General features: G+C 48.4%; 1 protein-coding gene across 1 annotated transcript in view; it reads right to left on the reverse strand.

Moving 5' to 3' along the window:
* tpra1 (transmembrane protein, adipocyte asscociated 1) overlaps positions 1-20,378 on the reverse strand; it is a 101,622-nt gene that overhangs the window by 2,787 nt on the left and 78,457 nt on the right. Inside the window, exons 7-8 of the mRNA XM_072473042.1 lie at positions 11,627-11,687; positions 7,992-8,094 (exon numbers count right to left, since the gene is read on the reverse strand). Coding sequence (XP_072329143.1) covers positions 7,992-8,094; positions 11,627-11,687 — 164 coding nt within the window. The remainder of the gene's footprint in view (positions 1-7,991; positions 8,095-11,626; positions 11,688-20,378) is intronic.

The following is a 20,378-nucleotide window of genomic DNA, read 5'->3' on the forward strand; positions in this document are numbered from 1 at the left end:
GTTTCGAAGAAGAATGAGGTGACCTTAATGAAACAGGTAGGATTCTGAGGGGACTGGATAGGGTGGATACCCAGAGGATGGTTCCATTGTGGAGGAGACGAGACACAATTTAAGAATGAGAGGCCTCCTTTTCGTGAGGGAGACGTGGAGAAAGTCTCTCTCCTAAGGTCATTCGTCTGTGGAATTCCCTTTCCCAGAAAGCAGTGGGGACTGGCTCATTGAGTTTAATCAAGGCCGGCTTAGATTTTTGGCAGACAAGAGAGTAGGGGGCTATGGGGGTCAGTCAGTAAAAGTGGAATCGAGACCACACAACCAGACTGTTGTGTTATGTGATTTGGAATAACACAAGCTGCCACTTGATGCAGTTTTGAGCAAAAGATGCTCTAGACTTTGAAGCGAGTTCAATGTGTTTTATTGAACTATTAGCACAGTTCTCAACGAGTTCGACTCTCTGCTAATCTAAATGTAGTAACTCAGTCTAACTGAACCAGCCTTGCTCTCAGCCACGTGTTGGGGTGTGATGCTGAGGATACACCCTGTCTCACTCTGTAGATGTTGGTCTGTGGAAAGAGGCGGGGTGTGAGTGCCTCATCCCTTTTATAGTGAGATACCACCCCTGAGTGTCCTGACTGCTCATTGGTCATGTCCTATTTTATGTGTTCATTAGCTGCATGTTTGCATATCAGGACACAGACCAGCAATGATCTGATGGAGGGCTGAATGGCCTACTCCTTGTCCCATGTTCCCACTTGTGGGGAGGTTAGAACTAGTAACTCTAAATATCAAATAATCACCGATAATTAAGAGAGAAATTCCTTCTGCCCAGAGTGTTGAGAATATGCAACTCACAACATGAATTCAAAATATTTCTCCTTCCTTTCAATTTGGACACGTCCCCCAAATCCTGCACCTTCACCACTCTTTTCACCAATACCCCTCGGAAATGCTTTCAGTGTTATGCAATCCTGTATGAGCTTCAATGGATATGCTCGGTATACATATCATGATACAGAATTGAAGCTTTAATTTTTTGGGGGGAGGGGGGGGAGGGGGGGGGGGGTAATGCTAAGGCATTACATTTTTTAAATATAAATTTAGAGTACCCAATTATTTTTTTCTAAGGGGCAATTTAGCGTGGCCAATCCACCTAACCTGCACATCTTTGGGTTGTGGGGGCGAAACCCACGCAAACATGGGGAGAATGTGCAAACTCCACACGGACAGTGACCCAGAGCTGGGATCGAACCTGGGACCTCGGTGCCGTGAGGCAGCAGTGCTAACCACTGCACCACCGTGCTGCCCTAAACTATTAATACTATTAGAAGCCTCAATGCTGAGCTTCATTGCTGGCATTTCATCTCAAGTCAGAAGCCCACGGGGTCAACCCCCATTACTGGATTTAGCCTGAACAGGAACACTTTTTAAAAAATATATATTTTATTCAAAATTTTTGGCCAACTATGACAGTACATTGTGTATCCTTTACACAGTAATATAACAATATAAATAACAATGGCCAGTTTTAAGCAAGAAATAAATAATATATAAACAACATCGAAATTAAAAAACAAAACTAAATGGCAACTGCCTTGTCCCAAATAAATACTCTCCAAAAATACAATTTAGCAGTCCAATATACAATTACCTATAACAACAACCTATACATATTATACATATACACTAACATCCCTGAGAGTCCTTCTGGTTCCTCCCCCCCCCCCCCCCCCCCCGGGTTGCTGCTGCTGTCTTCTTCTTTTCCATTCGCTCTATCTTTCTGTGAGGTATTCGACGAACGGTTGCCACCGCCTGGTGAACCCTTGAGCCGATCCCCTTAGGACGAACTTAATCCGTTCCAACTTTATAAACCCTGCCATGTCATTTGTCCAGGTCACCACACCCGGGGGCTTGGCTTCCTTCCACATCAACAGTATCCTGCGCCGGGCTACAAGGGACGCAAAGGCCAAAACATCAGCCTCTTTCGCCTCCTGCACTCCCGGCTCCTCTGCAACCCCGAATATAGCCAACCCCAAGCTTGGTTCGACCTGGACCCCCACCACCTTCGAAAGCACGTTCGTCACCCCCACCCAAAACCCCTGTAGTGCCGGACATGACCAGAACATGTGGGTGTGATTCGCTGGGCTTCTCGAGCATCTCGCACACCTATCCTCTACCCCAAAAAATTTACTGAGCCGTGCTCCAGTCATATGCGCCCTGTGTAACACCTTAAATTGTATCAGGCTTAGCCTGGCACACGAGGACGATGAGTTTACCCTACTTAGGGCATCAGCCCACAGCCCCTCCTCAATCTCCTCCCCCAGCTCCTCTTCCCATTTCCCTTTCAGCTCATCTACCATAATCTCCCCCTCGTCCCTCATTTCCCTATATATGTCTGATACCTTACCGTCCCCCACCCATGTCTTTGAGATCACTCTGTCCTGCACCTCCTGCGTCGCGAGCTGCGGGAATTCCCTCACCTGTTGCCTCGCAAAAGCCCTCAGTTGCATATACCGGAATGCATTCCCTTGGGGCAACCCATTTTTTCGGTCAGCGCTCCCAGACTTGCAAACATCCCATCTACAAACAGATCTCTCAATTGTGTTACTCCTGCTCTTTGCCATGTTCCAAATCCCCCAGCCATTCTCCCCGGAGCAAACCTATGGTTATTTCTTATCGGGGACCACACCGAGGCTCCCGTCTTACCCCTATGCCGTCTCCACTGCCCCCAGATTTTCAGAGTAACCACCACCACCGGGCTTGTGGTGTATTTCTTCGGTGAGAACGGCAACGGCGCCGTCACCATAGCTTGTAGGCAAGTCCCCTTACAGGACGCCCTCTCCAATCTCTTCCACGCCGCTCCCTCCTCTTCTCCCATCCACTTACATACCATTGAGATATTGGCGGCCCAGTAGTACTCACTTAGGCTTGGTAGTGCCAGCCCCCCCCACTATCCCTACAACGCTGCAAAAATCCCCTCCTCACTCTCGGGGTCTTCCCGGCCCACACAAAACTCATGATATTCTTCTCAATTCTTTTGAAAAAAGCCTTCGTGATCACCACCGGGAGGCACTGAAACACAAAAAGGAATCTCGGGAGGACCACCATTTTAACCGCCTGCACCCTCCCTGCCAGTGACAGCGATACCATGTCCCATCTCTTGAAGTCCTCCTCCATCTGTTCCACCAACCGCGTTAATTTAACCTATGCAATGTACCCCAATTCTTGGCTATCTGGATCCCCAAGTAGCAAAAGTCCCTCGTTACCTTCCTCAGCGGTAAGTCCTCTATTTCTCTGCTCTGCCCCCCTGAGTGCACCACAAACAACTCACTTTTCCCCATGTTCAGTTTATATCCTGAAAATTCTCCAAACTCCCCAAGTATCCGCATTATCTCTGGCATCCCCTCCGCCGGGTCCGCCACATACAACAACAAATCGTCCGCATACAGAGATACCCGGTGTTCTTCTCCTCCCCTGAGTACTCCCCTCCACTTCCTGGAACCCCTCAGTGCTATTGCCAGGGGCTCAATCGCCAGTGCAAACAATAATGGGGACAGAGGACATCCCTGCCTCGTCCCTCTATGGAGCCGAAAATATGCAGACCCCCGTCCATTCGTGACCACGCTCGCCATCGGGGCCCGAAACAGCAGCTGTACCCATCTAATATACTCATCTCCAAAGACAAATCTCCTCAACACCTCCCACAAATAATCCCACTCCACTCTATCAAATGCTTTCTCGGCATCCATCGCCACCACTATCTCCGCTTCCCCCTCTGGTGGGGGCATCATCATTACCCCTAGCAGCCTCCGTATATTCGCATTCAGCTGTCTCCCCTTCACAAACCCAGTTTGGTCCTCATGGACCACCCCCGGGACACAATCCTCTATCCTCATTGCCATTACCTTGGCCAGAATCTTAGCGTCTACATTCAGGAGGGAGATAGGCCTATAGGACCCGCATTGCAGCGGGTCTTTTTCTTTCTTTAGGAGAAGCGATATTGTTGCCTCTGACATAGTCGGGGGCAGCTGTCCCCTTTCCCTCGCCTCATTAAAGGTTCTCATCAGTAGCGGGGCGAGCAAGTCCACGTATTTCCTGTAAAATTCAACTGGGATTCCATCCGGTCCCGGAGCCTTCCCCGCCTGCATGCTCCTAATTCCTTTCACTACTTCCTCCATTTCGATCTGTGCTCCCAGTCCCACCCTCTCCTGCTCCTCCACCTTAGGAAATTCCAGCTGGTCCAGAAAACACATCATTCTCTCCTTCCCATCCGGGGGCTGAGCTTCATATAATCTTTCATAGAATGCCTTGAACACACCATTCACTCTCTCCGCTCCCCGCTCCATCTCTCCCTCCTCATCCCTCACTCCCCCTATTTCCCTCGCTGCTCCCCTTTTCCTCAATTGGTGGGCCAGCAACCTGCTCGCCTTCTCCCCATATTCGTATTGTACACCCTGTGCCTTCCTCCACTGTGCCTCTGCAGTACCCGTAGTCAGCAAATCAAATTCTACGTGTAGCCTTTGCCTTTCCCTGTACAGTCCCTCCTCCGGTGCCTCCGCATATTGCCTGTCCAGCCTCAGAAGTTCTTGCAGCAACCGCTCCCGTTCCCTACTCTCCTGCTTTCCTTTATGTGCCCTGATTGATATCAGCTCCCCTCTAACCACTGCCTTCAGTGCCTCCCAGACCACTCCCACCTGGACCTCCCCATTATCATTGAGTTCCAAGTACTTTTCAATACACCCCCTCACTCTTAGACACACCCCCTCATCCGACATTAGTCCCATGTCCATTCTCCAGGGTGGACGCCGTTCTTTTTCCTCCCCTATCTCCAAGTCCACCCAATGTGGAGCGTGATCCGAAATAGCTATGGCCGTATACTCCGTCCCCCTCACCTTCGGGATCAGCGCCCTTCCCAAAACAAAAAAGTCTATTCGCGAATAAACTTTGTGGACATAGGAGAAAAACGAAAACTCCTTCCTCCTAGTTCTACTACATCGCCATGGGTCTACACCATCACGTATCTGCCCCCACTATGTGCCACTATGGTCTTTGCCTCAAACATTACCCGCTTCCCCACTAATATAGCCACCCCCGTTTTTCGCATCTAGCCCCGAATGAAACACCTGCCCCACCCATCCTTTGCGTAGTCTAACCTGGTCTATCAGTTTCAAATGCGTCTCCTGTAACATAACCACATCTGCCTTAAGTTTCTTTAGGTGTGCGAGTACCCGTGCCCTCTTTATCGGCCCGTTCAGCCCTCTCACATTCCACGTGATCAGCCGGGTTGGGGAGCTCTTTAGCCCCCCCCCTTGTCGATTAGCCATCCCCTTTTACCCAGCTCCTCACCCGGTTCCCACGCAGCTGTGTCCCCCCCCAGGCGGTGCCCCCCCGCCCACCCCACCCCACCCCATACCAGCTCCCCCTTCTCCCCAGCAGCAGCGACCCAGTAAATCCCCCCTCCCACCCCCCCCGCTAGATCCCCCACTAGCGTAGTTACACCCCCCATGTTGCTCCCAGAAGTCAGCAAACTCTGGCCGGCCTCGGCTTCCCCCCGTGACCTCGGCTCGCACCGTGCGACGCCCCCTCCTTCCCTATTCCCGCCATTATTATCATAGCGCGGGAACAAAGCCCGCGCTTCCCTTTTGGCCCCGCCCCCAATGGCCAACGCCCCCAACTCCTCCACCTCCCTTCCTCCCTCCCCCACAACCTGTGGAAGAGAGAAAGGTTACCGGGTCGCAGGATTAACAACATAAAAATCATCTCTCCCCCCCTTTTTCCCCCCCCCTCTTCGCGCCACCACTTTGTCTCGAACGTTCTTTTTTAATAACCCACTCATTCCAATTTCTCTTCAACAATAAATGTCCACGCCTCATCCGCCGTTTCAAAGTAGTGGTGCTTCCCTTGATATGTGACCCACAGTCTTGCCGGCTGCAGCATTCCAAATTTGATCTTTTTATGAAGCACTGCCTTGGCCCGATTAAAGCTCGCCCTCCTTCTCGCCACCTCCGCACTCCAGTCTTGATATACGCGGATCACCGCGTTCTCCCATCTACTGCTCCGAGTTTTCTTTGCCCATCTTAGGACCATCTCTCTGTCCTTAAAACGGAGGAATCTCACCACTATGGCTCGAGGAATTTCTCCAGCCTTCGGTCTTCGCGCCATAACTCGGTAGGCTCCCTCCACCTCCAGCGGACCCGTCGGGGCCTCCGATCCCATCAACGAGTGCAGCATCGTGCTCACATATGCCCCGACGTCCGCCCCTTCTGCACCTTCAGGAAGACCAAGAATCCTTAAATTCTTCCTCCTCGCATTATTCTCCAGCACCTCCAGCCTTTCCACACATCGTTTATGGTGTGCCTCGTGCATCTCCGTCTTCACCACCAGGCCCTGTATATCGTCCTCGTTCTCGGCAGCCTTTGCCTTCACGACCCGAAGCTCCCGCTCCTGGGTCTTTTGCTCATCTTTTAGCCCTTCAATCGCCTGTAATATCGGGGCCAACAGCTCCTTCTTCATCTCCTTTTTAAGCTCTTCCACGCAGCGTTTCAAAAACTCGTGTTGTTCAGGGCCCCATATTAAACTGCCACCTTCCGACGCCATCTTGGATTTTGCTTGCCTTCCTTGCCGCTGCTCTAAAGGATCCACTGCAATCCGGCCACTTTCCTCTCCTTTTTCCATCCGTATCCAGGGGGGATTCCCTTCTGGTTTACCGCACAGTGCTTTTAGCCGTTAAAATTGCCGTTGGGGCTCTTATTAAGAGCCCAAAAGTCCATTCCACCGGGAGCTGCCGAAACGTGCGACTTAGCTGGTCATCGCCGCACCCGGAAGTCCCTGAACAGGAACACTTGAGGGAGTTCTGTATTGTTCAAAGTGAGAGGTAAATCCCCTTTTGACCACCCTTCCCACAACCCTCAATTTCCTGAAATAAGAGCATAAGAAATAGGCCATTTACCCCCTTAAATCTGCTCCATCATTCAGTAAGATCATGGCTGATCTTCAATCTCAACTCCACTTTGCTGCCCTTTACCTGTACCCCTCGTTTCCCTCGGCATCCAAAATCTCACCAATTTCAGCCTCGAATATATTCAGTGACTGAGCGCCCACAACCCTCTGGGATAGATGGGACGCGGTGGGGCCTTTGCTCTCTGGAGTGCAGAAGGATGGGATCATCTCACTGAAGCATGCAAGGTCCTGAAGGGGATGAGCAGGCAAACGCAGAGGGTGTTTTCCCCTAGCTGGAGAATCTAGAACATGGGATACAGACTCAGGGTAAGGGATCAAAGGGATCGATCATTTAGGTCTAAGATTAACAGAGATTTCTTTACTCAAAGAGTTGTGAATCTTTGGAATTGTCTTCACTAGAGGGTTAGGGATGCTCCATCCACATGAATGAATATATTCAAGACCGAGATCGATAGATTTTGGAATTCTCAGGGACTGGAGGGATATGGTGTGGGCAGGAAAATATAGTTCTGGTAGAAGATGGTCATGTTGAATGCAGAACTGGTTCAAGGGGCCGAATGGTCCACTCTTGCTCCTATTCTACATCTTCATGTAGAAAATTCCAAAGATCCGCAACAATCTTGAGTAAAGCAATTTCTCATCTCGGTCTGAGCCCTTATTCGAGATTACGACTCGAGTTCACGAATTCCCAGCCATGGGAAACTGCCTATAATACATACAAGACGTTCTCCAATAGCTCCTGTACATAGCTCTCACCACCCCAGTCCCGTTGTAATATTAACGCACACCTACCATAATCCGGGGGCCTGTTTAGCTCAGTTGGCTGGACAGCTGGTTCACGATGCAGAGCGAGGCCTACAGCGCGGGTTCAATTCCCGCACCAGCTAAGGTTATTCATGAAGGTCCTACCTTCTTAACCTTGCCCCTCATCTGAGGTGTGGTGATCCTCAGGTTAAATCACCACCAGTCAGCTCTCCCCTTCAAAGGGGAAATCAGCCTACGGTCATCTGGGACTATGGCAACTTTACTTTACTTACCATAATCCCACAGTAACATTAGCGCACAGCAGTGCGCTGCCAATCCCTTGGATCAGGTTCAACAACGACAAGATCGCAGCATAGATGTAGAAGCTTTTCTTGGCTGCAAAGATTTGAAAAAGAAAACAAGTCAGGACAAAGCTGTGTTCCTTTCAGATAGAATTGCAAAAGGAAACTAAACGGTGAAGGTTCACTGGCCATTCACTTTGCGAAAACGTAGCCCCCGACTGTACTCAGGATCTGATTTGACCTGCAAGCTATGAATCTTAGAACATAGAACAGTACAGCACAGTACAGGCCCTTCAGCCCACGATGTTGCACCGAAACAAAAGCCATCTAACCTACACTATGCCATTATCATCCATATGTTTATCCAATAAACTTTTAAATGCCCTCAATGTTGGCGAGTTCACTACTGTAGCAGGTAGGGCATTCCACGGCCTCACTACTCTTTGCGTAAAGAACCTACCTCTAACCTCTGTCCTATATCTATTACCCCTCAGTTTAAAGTTATGTCCCCTCGTGCCAGCCATATCCATCCGCGGGTTGAACATAGAACAGTACAGCACAGTACAGGCCCTTCGGCCCACGATGTTGTGTCGACCATTTGTCCTAATCTAAGATCAACCTAACCTACATCCCTTCAATTTACTGCTGTCCATGTGCCTGTCCAAGAGTCGCTTAAATGTCCCTAATGACTCTGACTCCACCACCTCTGCTGGCAGTGCATTCCACACACCCACCACTCTGTGTAAAGAACCTACCTCTGACATCTGCCCTATACCTTCCTCCAATCACCTTAAGATTATGTCCGCTGATGACAGCCATTTCCGCCCTGGGGAAAAGTCTCTGGCTATCCACTCTATCCATGCCTCACATCACTTGTACACCTCTATTAAGTCACCTCTTTTCCTTATTTGCTCCAGTCAGAAAAGCCCTAGCTCCCTCAACCTTTCTTCATAAGACATGCCCTCCATTCCAAGCAGCATCCTGGTAAATCTCCTCTGCACCCTCTCCATTGCATCTACATCCTTCCTGTAATGAGGCGACCAGAACTGGACACAATATTCCAAGTGTGGTCGAACCAGGGTTTTATAAAGCTGCAGCAAAACCTCACAGCTCTCAAACTCAATCCCCCTGTTAATGTAAGCCAACACACCATACGCCTTCTTAACAACCCTATCAACCTGTGTGGCAATTTTGAAGGATCTACGTACATGGACCCCAAGATCCCCCTGTTCCTCCACATTTCCAAGAATCCTGCCTTTAACCCTGTATTCAGCATTCAAATTCGACCTTCCAAAATGAATCACTTCACATTTATCAAGGTTGAACTCCATCTGCCACTTCTCAGCCCAGCTCTGCATCCTGTCAAGGTCCTGTTGTAACCTGCAACAGCCCTCGACACTATCTACAACTCCACCAACCTTTGTGTCATCGGCAAACTTACTAACCCACCCTTCCACTTACTCATCCAAGTCATTTATAAAAACCACAAAGAGCAGAGGTCCCAGATCCCTGCGGGACACCACTGGTCACCGACCTCCAGGGGGAATACTTTCCATCCACTACCACTCGCTGTCTTCTTTCGGCCAGCCAGTTCGGTATCCAGACAGATAAATTTCCCTGTACCCCATGCCCTCTAACTTTCTGAATGAGCGTACCATATGGATATATTCTTGCAGATCACATCACAAGACACACTGGCTCCAACCACCCCTCGACGCCCAACTTAACTAAACAGCTTTTCTCAAAGAAATTAAACCCCTGGGGCAACACGGTGGCACAGTAGCCTTGCTGCTGCACAGTGCCGGGACCTCGGTTCAATTCTGGGCACGTTGTGTGTGGAGTTTGCACGTTCTCCTAGTGTCTGCATGGGTTTCCTCCGGGTGCTCTGGTTTCCTCCCACAGTCCAAAGATGTGCATGTTAGGTGGATTGGCCACGCTAAAATTGCTCCTTAGTGTCCAGGAATGTGCAGGTTAGGTTATGGGGTTACGGGGATAGGATGGGGTGGATGGACTTGTGTAGAGTGTTCTTTCAAAGGGTCGGTGTAGACTAGATTGTCCGAAAGGCTTCCTTCTGCACTGTAGGGATTCTATGATTCTACAAGAGTCGGACACTTTAGGAACTTTCAAGCGGTTATTGGATAGGCACATTACGCACACCAGAATGACAGGGAGTGGGATAGCTTGATCTTGGTTTCGGACAAAGCTCAGCACAACATCGAGGGCCGAAGGGCCTGTTCTGAGCTGTACTGTTCTATGTTCTAAGAGTTTATGACAACAATTTTAAATAACCATTTTTTTTTTCTAAATGCCCCCTTCTATTATTTCAGTATCTGTTGTATTTTTTTGCCCCATTCTGGATATGGAGACTGATCTTTAATTCCCGGAGACTCCAGAGCAAAACTGAAGGGTTGATTATTCCTTCCCGACACTGGGAGAGTGAAACAATAGCCGGCTTTACTTGTTCAGGCCTCAGCGCCTGATCTACAGCCAACAAGCATGGCCTGATGGGTCACTCACAGCTCTCACTCTTAATTTGAATGTTCAATCACCCCAGGAGTCCCATTAAGACTCTCCAGGGCAGAGGCATGAAGAAGATATGGTTTGATTTTGTGGGCCTTTTGGTACACCCCACCAAGCCCCAGGCCGCATACAAAAGCATAAATCTACTGTCTTGTTAACTTGTACAATTTAGCATCGAATCGCAAGCTGTTGAATGCTAAATCTGCAATGGGAATGCAAGCTCAACCCCATGGTAACAGACGCCGCAACTGCTTCTTAACGGCACTATTTCGAATGAGAGGGAGACAATTCTCCCAACATTTATCCAACACTCATTCTTCTTCTTCTCAGTCAATCCCTCGCTGGAGAGTATGATTCTCCACCTAGGAAACTCATCGTTACTGGTCATGCTTTCTGTGGGTCCCTGCGGGGCTAATGAGCCCAATCCTCAGGCCGCATCTTCGACCACACACTTGGCAGGTGTTTCCAGGAGGTAGCAATCGGCCCTTAAGACTCTAGATCGCTGGTATTTCTTTCTCAGTCTCCTTTTCCAGGCCTCCTCTTGCCGTCGGGTATCCTCATAGAATTGTGTTCCCTTCAATCAGGAGGTTCCTCCACGTCGGTGTCCTCTGAGCAAGGGGCTCTCTGGCGTTGACGTCCATGTTGCATTTATTGAGGTAAGCCTTCAGGGTGTCTATGAAGCGCGTCCTTTGTCCTCCTCTTGTTCGGAAGCCTTCCTTGAGCTGGGCAAAGATGATTTGCTTTGGCAGTCGGGACTCTGATCATCTGGTCAATTCATAACACGGTTACAACACAGGAGGAGCCCACTCAGGCCTACGTATCCATGCTGGCTCTCTGCAAGAGAAACTCAGCTGGGTCCTACTCCTCTCTGGCTTTCCCCATCGGTCCTGCCAACTGTCTCTCTTCAGGTGCGTATCCAGTTACCGCTGAGCCCAGTGCTGGCTCAGATGGTCCAGCTCAGAGAAAGGAGGGGATTTTACCAGCCCTATTGGAATTCGCTCCATGCGCAGGGATCCCCGTGGAGTCTGGGAATCAGCGCTAATTGAGGGCAATAGCTGCCCATAAATACCAGTTGGCAAAGCAGAAGAGAGCATTAAATGACTCACATGGCAGAGAGATTCTCTCCCGCAAAGGGGTTTTTGGGAGAACGACGATCATGGAGTAAACCTGGAGGAAAGATGGAACATCATGAGAAGGCTTTTAAATAAAACAGTAAAATGTACATTCGTGGAGCATATAATATATGTGCAAACGAGCATCAGATATCAGCGCTGTTCAACTGGAGACAACCACAGCCAATTCCATTTTCACCCAACATCCACGTACAATTACACATCAACAGAAATCTGGGGCAAATCGCCTGGGTGATGTTTCCTCCCTTTCCAACCCTTCACTGCCCAACCCCCAATCTCGATCCAGCGACCAGCTCTGGAGTCCGTGTAAATATTACGGGGACAGTAGCAAAATGGTGGCATTTGCAGACGGGTAATCCAGAGGCTCGGACTAATGTTTTGGAGACAGGGGATCAAAGCCCCATCACGGCAGAGGGTGGGAATTCGCATTCAATTCATTGATAAATCTGGGATTACAAAACTAGCCTCTGTAATAATAAACATGAAACTACTGGATTGCTGCAAAAACCTATCTGGTTTACCAATGGCCTTCAGGAGGGAAATCCTGCCACCCTTGCCTGTTCTGGCATAGATATGACAACAGACGGTGTGGGCCGCACGGTAGCACAGTGGCTTCACAGCGCCAGGGTCCAAAGTTCGATTCCCGCTTGGGTCACTGTCTGTGCGGAGTCTGCACGTTCTCCCCGTGTCTGTGTGGGTTTCCTCCGGGTGCTCCGGTTTCTTCCCACAGGTCCCAAAAGACGTGCTTGTTAGGTGATTTGGACAGTCTGAATTCTCCCTCTGTGTACCCGAACAGGTGCCGGAATGTGGCGACCCGGGGATTAATGCAAGCCTACTTGGGACAATAAAGATTATTATTAGACAGATAGCAATGGGGGTTGACTATTACAACAGCAAAATACTGTGGATGATGGAAATCTGAAACAAAAACAGAAAAAGCTGGATATAAACACAGCCGGTCTGGCTGCATCTGTGGAGGGAGAAACAAGAGTTAATGTTTCGAGTCCACGTTGTTATGGGCCAGGGTTTAGAGAACCCCAAAGTGTATCATGGAGTTCACCTGACCCACAACTTTTAATAGATTGTGGTATGGGGAGCACACGGGCCACTCTACAGGTGTGGTACAGCAGAAATGGAAAAGTATTTTTAAAGCAAAACAATGTTTATTCTATGAACTCAAGTTAACCTTTCTAAAACATACAGTGAACATCTTAGCAACAATTAATTCAAATACAACCTCCAAAGACTACAACACTAAGTAATCCTTTAAGCTTTCCTTTTACCATCCATACGACTTAAAACACCTTTTACCAGAAGCACATCAGGTTAAAGTCATTACTGTTATTAGTTTTAAATCACCAGGATCGATTTACAGTCTTTAGATTACAGAGGGAGATTCATACACCTTCTGGCTGTGACTGCAGCTATCCAGCTCTGAAAACGAAACTAAAACACACTCTGCAGCAAACAGCCTAAAACGAAAGTAAAAAGCTGACAGACAGCCCAGGTCCACCCACTCTCTGACATCACTGCAGTAATAAACACCCATTTCTTAAAGGTACTCTCACTACAGATACTTATATACAAACCCATTTCTTAAAGGTACTCTCACTACAGATGTTTATATACACACCCATTTATAAACACCCATTTCTTAAAGGTACTCTCACACGACAACTTGACCCTCCTACAGAAGTATGAAATGAAATGAAAATCACTTGTCACAAGTAGGCTTCAAATGAAGTTACTGTGAAAAGCCCCTAGTCGCCACATTCCAGCGCCTGTTCAGGGAAGCTGGTACGGGAATTGAACCGTGCTGCTGGCCTGCCTTGGTCTGCTTTAAAAGCCAGCTATTTAGCCCAGTGTGCTAAACCAGCCCATGGTTTACACATAAAGTGTACAGTTATGGTTGACTCTGCCCTCTGAAATGGCCACACAGTTAGTAGCAAACCATTACACTGAAGAGTACCGAGTGAACCAACACCACATGGACTGCAGTGGGTCAAGGAGGCGGGTTTGCCACCACTTACTGAAGGGTAATTAGGGATGGGCAGAAAATGCCGGTTCACCAGCAATCTTCGCATTCCTTGAGTGAATAATTTTTTAAAAACAGGTGAAGTGGGGATTGGGTTTGTTGGGTGTCACACTACCCCCAAATTCTATCAACCCTTTGTCCAGGCTCAAATAAGAATAACATTCATACAACAACCTGCAATTATGTAGTGCCTTTAACATAGTGAAGGTGCTTCACAGGGGTGTCATCAAACACACTGGAGGGTGTTCCACAGATGACCAAAAACTTGATCAAATATTTCAGAATCATCTTAAAAGAGCGGCATGGCGGCACAGTGGTTAGCACTGCTGCCTATGGCATTGAGGACCCGGGTTCGAGCCCGGCCCTGGGTCACCGTCCATGTGGAGTTTGCACATTCTCCCAGTGTCTGCATGGGTCTCACCCCTACAACCCAAAGATGTGCAGGTAGGTGGATTGGCCACGCTAAATTGCCTCTTAATTGAAAAAAATAATAATTGGGTACTCTTAAATTTATTTTAAAAAAAGACTCATCTTAAAGCACCAGAGGTAGAGAGTAAGAGAGGTTTAGGGAAGGAATTCCAGAGCTTAGGGTCAAGGTAGCTGAAGGCATGGCCTCTAATGGTTGAGTCCTTCAAAATCGGGGATGATCAAGAGACAAAGATTCAAGAGTTAGAAGGGGTTACAGAAATGGGGGAGGGTCAAGACCATTGAAAGATTTGAACACAGGGGTGGGAATTGTAAATTGGAGGTGTTGCTACTCGAGAATCAATGTAGTCAGCAAGTGATGGGTGATATAGGCGACATCAAGCCCCGACTTTACTTCAGCTTTCCGCGAACTCCAGTGCTTTCTGCGCTCTTAAACCTCAGCCCTTTCGCAGGGGAGAAGCAAAGACTGGGAGGTTAGCAACAGAGGACAGCAGATGAGCAATGTATCAACACTCAAAACAAATCTCCCAGTCACAGGTGCAAGGCAGCTCCGCAGCAGCCAACTTGGGGATTAATTGAAGCCTGCTTGCCAGACTCGCAATTCAACCTGCTGTTCCTAGTGATGGGAGGAGGTTACAGAGATGGAGAGGGCATGTGGCCAGAGAAGGATTTCGAAATGAGGGAGATGAGAATTTTAAAGTGGAGGCAATGCAAGACCAGGGAGCCTAGGGGGTGATGGGTGAACAGGACATAGAGGCCATTCGGCCCTTCGAGCCCGCTCTGCCATTCATTATCATAGATGATCATCCAACTCAATAACCTAATCCCACTTTTCCCCCCATATCCTTTGATCCCCTTTGCCCCAAGTGCTATATCTAACTGCTTCTTGTAAACATACGTTTTGGACTCAACTACTTCCTGTGGTAACGAATTCCACAGCCGACCACTCTCTGGATAATGAAATTTCTCCTCATCTCCGTCCTAAATGGTCTACCCCCTGTCCTCAAGACTGTGACCCCTGGTTCTGGACACACCCACCATCGGGAACATCCTTCCTGCATCTACCCTGTCCAGTACTGTTAGAATTTTATAGGTTTCTAGGAGATCCCCCCCTTAATCTTCTGAACTCCAGCCAATACAATTCTAACCGATTCAATCTCTCCTTGTGAGTCAGTCCTGCCATCCCAGGAATCAGTCTGGTAAACCTTCTCTGCACTCCCTCTATAGCTAGAACATCCTTCCTCACATAAGGAGACCTAAACCGCACACAATATTCCAGGTATGGCCTCACCAAGGCCCTGTATAATTGCAGCAAGACATCCCTGCTCCTGTACACAAATCCTCTCAGTATGACGGCCAGCATACTAGTTGCCTTCTTTACCGCCTGCTGCACCTTCATGCCTACTTTCAGTGACTGGTGTATAATGACACCCAGGTCTCGTTGTACGTTCCCCTCTCCTAATAGTCTGAAATAATAGTCTGCCTTCTTGTTTTGACTACCAAAGTGAATAACCTCGCATTTGTCCAAATTATACGGCATCGGCCATTCATTTGCCCACTCGCTCCAATTGTCCAAATCGCACTGAAGGATCTCTGCATCCTCCTCACAGCTCACCCTCCCACCCAACTTGTGTTATCTGCAAATTTGGAGATATGACATTTTGTTCCCTCATCTAAAATCATTTATATATATATATATATATATTATGAATAGCTGGGGCCCTAGCATCGATCCCTACGGTACCCCACTAGTCACTGCCTGCCAATTTGAAAAAGATCCATTAATTCCTACTCTTTGTTTCCTGACTGCCAGCCAGTTTTCTATCCATCTCAAAACTACTCCCAATCCCATGCTCTTTAATTTTACACGCTAATCTCTTATGCGGGACTATGTCAAAAGCCTTCTGAAAGTCCAATTAAACCACATCCACTGTCTCCCCTTCATCAATTCTACGAGTTACATCCTCAAAGAGTTCCAGTAGATAATTTCCCCTTCATAAATCCAAGCTGACTGTCCGATCCTGCCACTGTTTTCGAAGTGCTCTGCTATAAAATCTTTCACCTGAGGAAGGAGCAGTGCTCCGAAAGCTAGTTATTTTGAAACAAACCTGTTGGACTTTAACCTGGTGTTGTAAGACTTCTTACTGTGCCCACCCTAGTCCAACGCCGGCATCTCCACTTCATAAAATCTTTGATAATGGATTCTAGAATTTTCCCCACTACTGACGTCAGGCTGACTGGTCTATAATTCCCTGCTTCCTCTCAACCTCTCTTTTTAAATAGTGGGGTTACATTGCCCACCCTATAATCTTCAGGAACTGTTCTGCAGTCTATAGAATCCTGGAAGATGATCACCAATGCATCCACTGACCTGGTGAGAGTTAAGATATAGGCAGCAAGCTTTGGTTGGCTGAAGTTTGGCTGTCGGAAATCTATCCACCCTTCCTAAGAAATTTTAAAGCTGCAACATAATGTTCGTTGGGACAATGAGAGTGCTGACGTAAGCTCGGGTGAGGAAGAGGGGGCAGGTAGGGTAGACAGGGTTCCTGCTTATAAACACTATCCAATCACCTTGCCATACTTGTGTAAATCACAAGCAATGAATAGGGTTGGGCTCCACGTGAATAACAAATGTACAAGATTTTCATAAAAAACAAAACACCACGGCGCCAAGGACCCAGGTTCGATCCCGACCCATTGTCGTGTGGAGTTTGCACATTCTCCCAGTGTCTACGTGGGTCTCACCCCCATAACGCAAAACATGTGCAGGGTAGGTGAATTGGCCACACTAAATTGCCCCTTAATTGGAAAAAAAATGGATTGGGTACTTTAAATAAAATTTAAAAATCAAACACAATCTTGAATAGACCTAGCCATACATCGGGTATCAATTCACTCGAGTCCTTTAGAAAGCTAATTCGCAGGATGTGGGCGTCACTGACCGGGTCAGAATTTATTGCCCGTCCCTAACCGTCCAGCAGAATGGGGTCATAGGCCACCTGCACGGTGAGCACAGTACGAAGTCTTACAACACCAGGTTAAAGTCCAACAGGTTTGTTTCGATGTCACTAGCTTTCGGAGCGCTGCTCCTTCCTCAGGTGAATGAAGAGGTCTGTTCCAGAAACACATATATAGACAAATTCAAAGATGCCAGACAATGCTTGGAATGCGAGCATTAGCAGGTGATTAAATCTTTACAGGTCCAGAGATGGGGTAACCCCAGGTTAAAGAGGTGTGAATTGTCTCAAGCCAGGACAGTTGGTAGGATTTCGCAGGCCAGATGGTGGGGGATGAATGTAATGTGACATGAATCCCAGGTCCCCGTTGAGGCCGCACTCATGTGTGCGGAACTTGGCTTTAAGTTTCTGCTCGGCGATTCTGCGTTGTCGCGGGTCCTGAAGGCCGCCTTGGAGAACGCTTACCTGGAGATCAGAGGCTGAATGCCCTTGACTGCTGAAGAATGCTCGCATTCCTAGCATTGTTTGGCATCTTTGAATTTGTCTATATATGTGTTTCTGGAACAGACCTCTTCATTCACCTGAGGAAGGAGCAGCGCTCCGAAAGCTAGTGTTTGAAACAAACCTGTTGGACTTTAACCTGGTGTTGTAAGACTTCGTACTGTGCTCACCCCAGTCCAACGCCGGCATCTCCACATCACACCTGCACGGTAGCACTGCTCTTTCGCAACTCCAGGGTCCCAGGTTCGATTTCCGGTTTGGGTCACTGTCTGTGCGGAGTCTGCACATTCTCCCAGTGTCTGCGTGGGTTTCCTCCAGGTGCTCAGGTTTCCTCCCACAAGTCCAGAAAGACGTGCTTGTCAGGTGAATTGGACATTCTGAATTCTCCCTCTGTGTACCCAAACAGGCACCGGAGTGTGGCGACGAGGGGATTTTCACAGTAACTTCATTGTTGTGTTAATGTAAGCCGACTCGTGACACTAATAAAGATCATTATTATTGAACTGCTCGAGTCTATATGGTGAAGGTGCTCCTACAATGGCATTAGGAAGAGAATTCCAGGATTATGATCCAGTGACACTGAAGGAATAAGGAGGCAATGAGGCTTCTGGAACTTTGCTTACTTGTCTTAGGGAATCAAGAGAATTTTCTAGCATTTACCCTGAATTAGCCCCTCGGTGAGGATAGGCCGGCTGCGGTCAATGATGCCAGTGAATGCATCATGAGCGAGTTCAGCAGGTCTGACAACTACTCACCCTTATTTCTGCACGTAACACCAAGTTCTTGAACTACAGTGAATGGCAGCCCTGGGGATGCTGCGACAGGTTGAATGGTGGCATTTGCACGGCAGGTCACGAGCTCGATGACAGTGGGCAACATGCCTTTTGGGTTTCTGCACAATAGGTTTCAGCAAACATGATATCACCGTGCATTTGAAAGCTATTGTAGGGCAAAGTGGGCAGCACGGTAGCATAGTGGTTAGCACAATTGCTTCACAGCTCCAGGGACCCAGGTTCGATTCCCGGTTTGGGTCTCTGTCTATGCGAAGTCTGCACGTTCTCCCAGTGTGTGCGTGGGTTTCCTCCGGGTGCTCCAGTTTCCTCCCACAGTCCAAAGATGTGCGGGTTAGGTGGATTGGCCATGCTAAAAATTGCCCTTAGTGTCCAAAACTGCCCTTAGTGTTGGGTGGGGTTACTGGGTTATGGGGATAGGGTGGGGGTATAGGCTTGGGTAGGGTGCTCTTTCCAAGAGCCGGTGCAGACTCGATGGGCCAAATGGCCTCCTTCTGCACTGTAAATTCTATGAAACCAAATTTATAAAAGAACTTACTGAAAATTGAGCAACAGCCAAGAGGAGTTTAAATTCATTAGATTTGAGTAACAGGGCACGATAGCAGGCAGCATTAAAAAGATCTTTAAACAAGACCCACGACCTCCACCAACTAGAAAGACAAGGGCAGCAAAGGTCCGAAGTTCCCCAAAAGCCTTCCCAACTTGGAACGATATCCCCGTGCCTTTCACTGTCGCTGGGTCGAAATCTTGGAACTCCCTCCCTAACAGCACGGTGGGTGTACCTACATGAACTGCACTGGTTCAAGGCGGCGGCTCACCACCATCTTCTCAAGGGGCAATTAGGGATGGGGCAACAAATGCTGGCCTAGCCAGCGACGCCCACACAATGTGAAGGAATTTATTTTTTAAAAAGAGGCCGAGTGCATTAGCTTTGTGTGATTTATGCAAACTGTGAATAGTTTGTCAAAATATATCTTGAAGCCAATTGGCTATTTTTTAAATTTCTGAAAAGGAAAAGCTGGAGGAGAGGAAGTGATGGGGGTCGTGGGGGGGGGGATTAATATTGCCCACATGGTTATGAAATTCAAACGGAGTCTTGTGGGATCTGCTTAATTAGTGGTCAAGCTGAGCCCCAGCGTATGGCAGGGGCTTTGCGATACACAAGCAAAGCATGTGGGCAAACCCAAGTGTGTTGGATAGAAAAATTACATTCTGAAAGTTATTACTGAACCTGCTTCCACTGCCCTCCCAGCAGGACATTCCAGATTGCAACAGCAACAAAAGAAATCTCCTCTAGTTCTTTTACCATTTACAGCAAATCTGTTCCTGTGGTTATCAACCCTCTCGACAGTGAAAACACTTCTGCCCTCTCTACTCAACTCAGTATTCTTCATGATCTTGAATGCCTCTATTAAATCTTCTCTGTTGTTAGGAAAACAACCTCCGCCTCTCTAGTTATCCCAGGTGACACCTCCTTGAAAAGGGGAGGGAAAAACAAGTCTAATCTCCCCTCTGGTTCAAAATCACAAGGGATCCAGACAGCAGACATAGTCAGAGAAGTATTTCAAATGATAGAATGATCAAAAACCATAGAATCCCTACAGTGCAGGATAGGCCAATCGAGTCTGCCATCGACCCTGAGGGAGCACCTTACCCAGGCCAACTCCCCCACCCTAACCCCATAATCCCACCCAACCTGTGGACACTAACCCCATAACCACACCCAACCTGTGGGCAGTATGGGGCAACTTACCATGGCCAATCCGCCTAACTTGCACATCTTTGGACTGTGGGGGTAAACCGGAGCACCCGGAGGAAACCCACGCGGAAACGGGGTGAACAGGGGGCAGCACGGTGGCGCAGTGGTTAGCATTGCTGCCTCACGGCGCCGAGGCCCCAGGTTCGATCCCGGCTCTGGGTCACTGTCCAAGTGGAGTTTGCACATTCTCCCCGTGTTTGCGTGGGTTTCGCCCCCACAACATAGATGTGCAGGGTGGGTGGATTGGCCACGCTCA

Source organism: Scyliorhinus torazame, chromosome 13, assembly GCF_047496885.1.
Source record: "Scyliorhinus torazame isolate Kashiwa2021f chromosome 13, sScyTor2.1, whole genome shotgun sequence".
NCBI lineage: Eukaryota > Metazoa > Chordata > Chondrichthyes > Carcharhiniformes > Scyliorhinidae > Scyliorhinus > Scyliorhinus torazame.